The sequence below is a fragment of the Canis lupus genome, chromosome 8 (genome assembly GCF_048164855.1).
Source record: "Canis lupus baileyi chromosome 8, mCanLup2.hap1, whole genome shotgun sequence".
NCBI lineage: Eukaryota > Metazoa > Chordata > Mammalia > Carnivora > Canidae > Canis > Canis lupus.
In genome coordinates, this window is record NC_132845.1 from 68737848 (window position 1) to 68743615 (window position 5768).

Below are 5768 nucleotides of genomic sequence, written 5' to 3' on the forward strand. Positions count from 1 at the left end.
GGTTTTTTTTTTTTTTTTTTTTTTTTTTCCTACCCTCCCTCCCCTCCCCTACGCCGGTACCACCTCTGTCAGTCCCGGGGGGGATGTCTTGCGCCTTTTCGGAAAGCAAAGCATTAATTTTGATCCGTTTTGCGTCGAAATCGTGTGGTGTGATATCTCTGTTGTGACGGAGTCAATCCTTGTCCCTGAAGGGGTCTTTTGCCTTCCGGCGTCCCCCCACCACTAAGGAGTTGGTTTCGCCCAGCCGGGCCCTGGGCGCGGCGGCGACGGCCGCGTCACTGGCGGGCGGGATCCCTCCGCTCTGGGGAGAGCAGCGCTGGACGGTTGAGTTGGGGTGACTGAGGAAATCCATCCGCGTCGCCGCCGCTGCCGCCTCCGCCGCGGAGGAAGACAGGACCTCCCGCGCTCCTCTAGCGACCCTTCGCAGAGTCCCACCGCCACAGGTACCTCCGCTGACAAAAGAAGTCCTCCTGTCCCCCAGACCCAAATTCCCGTGGGGGAACCTCTCTTCCTTCTGTCTCCCCGGTCTGGCCTTTTGAGAGCGGACGTAGCACCCCAGACCTCCCCTCCCTTCCTCTGGCTCCGTCGCTCCCAAACCCGGAAGGGGAACTGGGGGGGACCCTCGTCCCCAATAACGCACGCGCTCCCTGCCTCATCAGGGGCATTTTCCCTGACCCCAGCCCCCAACCCAGCCCCTCCTGCTTCTTGCGCCCTGAGAAGTTGGGGGGCCAAATTCCGGTCTTCCTCTAGGCCCGGTCCCGCCCCCTTTCCCCCCATCACCGCCCTCCTGTTTGCCCCTGGGTAGCACCCTTCGTGCCCTCCCATGTTGCACCCATGCCGGCATTCGCCCAGCAGAACTCCAGAATCCTCAGAGGCAGGCAAGGCCGCGAGGCCACCCTTCTTTTCGCCTCCACCCTACCCTCGATTTGGGTTCTGGCCGCGTTTTCTGGCCGCGTTACCCTAGACCGGAGACCTCGGCACCCTGTTTCCTCTACTGGCCCTCACCCCAAGCCCAGTTCCCGGACGCCCTCACCCCACGCCTTGCTTTCTTTTGGGCAAAATGGAGGTCGTGGGGGCCGGAGGGCCAGGCCCACTGCGCTTCGCAGCGCGGCACCGGCCCGCGCCTTCCAGCTGCCAGATCCGGGACCCTCCCATGTCCCCTCCCCGTCGCCCCGCCGGACCTGCGGGGGCGGCGGCACCCCTGTTTCTCCTTGGGGCCCCGGCTGCTGTATGCCCAGAATCCGAGGGCCGCCGAGGGGGCCCTAGAGGGTGATGGGGATTGAGGGCTGGAAGCGTCGCCCCCGCCCCCCGCGGCTTCCTCCTGGCCTCCTTCCTTATGCCCCGGTCTCTGGCGTTGCCGCCCGGCCTGGGCTGTGGGCAACTGGAAGGAAGAGGCTTTGTCCTGGGGAGCTGGGGAGGTGGAGTGGGAGACTCTGCCAGCCCCCCGCTCCTATGGAGGGGCGTCTCTCGGCCCTAGCGTAGAGAGCTGAACTGGCAGAGGGGAAATGTCAGTGGGGAAGAGGAACGCCCAGGACCTGGGGGAAGTGGGAGCTGGGTGGGGGACGCCTGGGTCGGCAGAGTGCAGTGTGCTTGGCCAGATCACACAGGTGTCCAGAGAGGGGGGCCGGACTCCGGGCACTGGAGCAGAGCCAGCCAGGTCCCTGGGGCCCCGGCGCGGAGCTCCGCGGCTGGGCTCCTGGGGTGCCGAGGGCGCAGGGCCGGGCCGCTTGGGGCCGCCAGCCCGCCCGCCGGCCCGCGTCTGGGAGAGAGCAGCTCCACGCCTCGGGGCCGGGGACCTCTCCTCGGAGCACTAATTACTCGAGAGTGGCTCCCATGGGCTTTCTGCGGGCGCGCCGAGGCGAGCGGCCTCGGCGCTGGAAGGAGCAGCGGCTTGGGGCTGCCTTCCCCTCCACCCTCCCCTCCGCCCGCCGTGGGCGGCTAATGGGGCGCAGCCGGCCCGGGGATTATCCGGGGTGAGCCGTCCCGAACCCATTAGTGCCAATAGGCTTTCCCAAATCCTGTAAACAGCCACTCTGGCGGGTTCTGGGTCGGGGCGGGAGGCTGGGTCGGGCGGGGGCGAGGGGGCGAGGGGGCCGGGGGTGGGGTCACCCACCCTACAGGTCTTTGCCTTGGATGCGGTTGCCTTGGCAACAGGGCTAGGGTGGGGGCACTTCACCAATGAGGTGCTCTCAGTCCGGGTGACGGTTGCCTAGGCAACCCCACGAACAGCCCAGCTTCCCTCTCTGGTCTCTCCCCCACCCCAGTCGAAGCTGGGGGTGTGTGTGGAGGGTGTGCGGCGTGTGGGGGTGAATTTAAAGAGGCACCGCCCCTTTTAAAATTAGGTGCTAGGAGGGCGGTGCCTGTGCGGGCCCGGGCCGACGCCAGGTCTGTTTTCGAAGGGACTCTCCCCGCCCCTTCCCCCTCCCCGTCCCCCCCCCCTTCAGTTCCTGCCGCGGGTGTCCCGCCCGGGCTGCTGTCCGAGGGAGGGGTTTCCCCTGCGCTTCCTCTTGCACTTCCCGCTCCGTTTCCGGGGGGCGGGAGGAAGATTGGGGAAGTCACCTCTTCCTGGGCAACATCGCTCCTGTGCCGGAGACCCCGGTTCTGGTTGGGGGACCGCGGCCCCCGCTGCTGTCCCCTCCCCCCTCCGACCGGCGCTTACCCCTTCCGGGCCGCGCTTCAACCCCGCCTTTTCCCCCTTCTTCCCCGGCGGCCTTGGGCCTGACGTCAGCCCTGCATCCCCCAGGCCTCGGGCCAGCGGCGAGGAGCTGTCTCCCCCAGCCCCCGTCCCGCGGCCCCCAGCCGCCCCCAACCCCGCCCCACGGGCCCGGCGCCATGAGTGAGCTGGAGCAACTGAGACAGGAGGCTGAGCAGCTCCGGAACCAGATCCGGGTGAGAGCCTGGCCGCTGGGCTGGGGAGGCTGAGGGGGCAGGGCCAGGTGGCCTGCTTCTACTGGGTTGGGCTGGGGGCGGATTTGTGTGTGTGGCTACTCTAGCCTCTCACTATCTCCTCTCCACTCCTCTGTCATCTCTTTCCCTGCCTCCTCCTTCCCCTCTCTTCCTGCCTCTTTCTGATGGGGTCCGCCATGCCATCTCTTATAGGATGCCCGAAAAGCATGTGGGGATTCAACACTGACCCAGGTGAGATGAATCCAGGGCCGGACTTGGGGTTTAGGGAAGGACCAAGGGTTTGAGGCATACTGTTTGGTGGGCCATGCTACCTGAACCTCCCTGAGCCCATTCTGCCTCTACCTCCAGATCACAGCTGGGCTGGACCCAGTGGGGAGGATCCAGATGAGGACAAGGAGGACCCTCCGTGGGCACCTGGCAAAAATCTATGCCATGCACTGGGGGACAGACTCAAGGTGTGTTTGTGTGTGGTTGGGGCCGTGTGCTGAGCTTTTGTATTTGTCCTGGCCTGAGTTTACAACACGCAGAAAGGGGCAGGGGTTGCAACCTCCCCAATCTAGTGGGATGAATGGGACGCCTACATTGCTCAGTGTATTTGGGAAGACAGTGACTCCCAGACAGCCCCAGGGAGTGGGAAACAGGACCATCCCAGCAGGAACTTTTGGGCTGCTGCTTGGAGTTACCTCAGAGGGCCTCCCACCCAATGAGAGAGGAGGAAAGGTGTCCTGTCTCCAGAGAGAGCTTCACACCCTGATCCCTCTGCCTCTTCCCCCACCACTTTTTAATAGGCTGCTGGTCAGCGCCTCCCAGGATGGGAAGCTCATCATTTGGGACAGCTATACCACCAACAAGGTAGAGGTGATGCCTGAGGCTGGATGGGGCAGGGCCACAGGCCTTGGCTGTCTCCGACCCTGGGCACTGCCCCTTCTCTCCAGGTCCATGCCATCCCTCTGCGCTCCTCCTGGGTCATGACCTGTGCCTATGCGCCCTCAGGGAACTTTGTGGCCTGTGGGGGGCTGGACAACATCTGCTCCATCTACAGCCTCAAGACCCGCGAGGGCAATGTCAGGGTCAGCCGGGAGCTGCCTGGCCACACTGGTGAGAGGGACCTGGCAGGGCTCTGGCGCTGTAGCAGGGGGTGGGGCTGTGCTGCCCGCTGTTAGAGACTCGGCTGACCAGCCCCTTTCCCCAGGGTACCTGTCGTGCTGCCGCTTCCTGGATGACAACCAAATCATCACCAGCTCTGGGGACACCACCTGGTGAGGCCCTGCCAGGGCTGTGTAGTCAGGGCTCACCAATACTTCCTGCCTGGGATGCCCCTGCCTTGGTGTTTAGTGTATAGTATATGCTCCAAGCGAGCAAGGGCCTTCTGAACACTTTGCCTCCCTTTCTTGTGATCCAGTGGCTCCCTGTGCCCCTTCCTTTAAGGTTCTATCAGGGCTGGGCTCACCCGGAGGGGAAAGGGGCAAGGAGTCTGCCCTGCACCCCTCTCTGATCCCTTCCTCCTTCCTGTTATCTCCAGTGCCCTGTGGGACATTGAGACAGGCCAGCAGACAGTGGGTTTTGCTGGACACAGCGGAGATGTGATGTCCCTATCGCTGGCCCCCGATGGCCGCACCTTTGTGTCAGGTGCCTGTGACGCCTCCATCAAGCTGTGGGACGTGCGGGATTCTATGTGCCGACAGACCTTCATTGGCCACGAGTCAGACATCAATGCCGTGGCAGTAAGTTCTGAGTCGAGCTGGGCTGGCCTGTCTCTGCCAGGCTACTGGCTCTGCTGTGCCCTCATCCTGCTCTGTTCCTGTGTCCTGCAGTTCTTCCCCAATGGCTATGCCTTCACCACTGGCTCCGACGACGCCACTTGCCGCCTCTTCGACCTGCGGGCTGACCAGGAGCTGCTCATGTACTCCCATGACAACATCATCTGTGGCATCACCTCTGTTGCCTTCTCCCGCAGCGGCCGGCTGCTGCTCGCCGGCTATGATGACTTCAACTGCAACATCTGGGACGCCATGAAAGGCGACCGCGCAGGTGTGTGTTGGGCGCTGGGGTGGGGGGCAGGGACCCCAGGTGGCTGGATTCTGATGGTCCTCCATCACAGGTGTCCTCGCCGGCCACGACAACCGTGTGAGCTGCCTCGGGGTCACTGATGATGGCATGGCTGTGGCCACAGGCTCCTGGGACTCCTTCCTCAAGATCTGGAACTAACAGCTACCACCCCACTGGGCCCAGGCCAAGAGGGGCCCTGCCCATGCCCACACTACAGGCCGGGAGCTTTGGGGCTGGGTGCATACCAAGCCTCCCTCCCTGGGCCACGGGGCCTTGGGTCCCTGCTCCCCTACCCAGGTTTGGTTCCTCCCGGGGGCCCCCACTGTGGAGATAAAGATGGGGATAGAATGGGGAAAGAGGAGGGGCAGAAAGCCCTCATCCTTTTGCTGCCCTGGGGTTGGGGCCTCATCCCTCTGGAGGGCCAGAGGCAGGAGGTAGAAACTCCAGGGGCTGGCTTTTTTAAAACTGGTTTTATTTTAATTTTTATTATATTTTCAGTTTTTCCATAAAGGAACCAATTCCAACTCTGTACCTGGTCTCTGCCCTTGCGTCTTTCTCACTCCAACCTCTGAGCCTAACTGTGCGTTTGTTGGGGCAGGGTCGTGGTGGTATATGGGGACCAGAGAGGAATCCCCACACCTTCTCAGCTAAAGTGAGGCAGGAGGACCTGCGCAGCAGGGCCGTGGATGTTCCCAAACACACACAGCACTCTGACCCTGGATGACCATAGTTGTCCCTGGCCACAGCTCTTTAAGTTCCTCACGCTTAGCCCCAAAGACCCTTTTCCCCAAGAAAAGACACAGAAGCAGAAG

At 63.1% G+C, this 5768-nt stretch overlaps 1 protein-coding gene across 1 annotated transcript; it reads left to right on the forward strand.

Moving 5' to 3' along the window:
- Nucleotides 1–60: 60 nt before the first annotated feature.
- Nucleotides 61–5487, forward strand: GNB2 (G protein subunit beta 2). The gene is made up of 10 exons (XM_072837275.1): nucleotides 61–443; nucleotides 2744–2889; nucleotides 3100–3138; nucleotides 3256–3362; nucleotides 3696–3759; nucleotides 3843–4005; nucleotides 4100–4166; nucleotides 4430–4631; nucleotides 4722–4938; nucleotides 5009–5487. Exons 2-10 carry the CDS (start codon nucleotides 2833–2835, stop codon nucleotides 5113–5115), a joined length of 1023 nt encoding a protein of 340 aa, XP_072693376.1. The 5' UTR covers nucleotides 61–443; nucleotides 2744–2832; the 3' UTR covers nucleotides 5116–5487.
- Nucleotides 5488–5768: the final 281 nt, after the last annotated feature.

Bases quoted from the DNA above. Each gene is read 5' to 3' on its own strand.
- GNB2 (XM_072837275.1), top strand. From the start codon at position 2,833: ATGAGTGAGCTGGAGCAACTGAGACAGGAGGCTGAGCAGCTCCGGAAC. The intron at 2,890-3,099 runs GTGAGAGCCTGG...CATCTCTTATAG, and splicing joins AGCTCCGGAACCAGATCCGG to GATGCCCGAAAAGCATGTGG. The intron at 3,139-3,255 runs GTGAGATGAATC...CTCTACCTCCAG, and splicing joins GGGATTCAACACTGACCCAG to ATCACAGCTGGGCTGGACCC.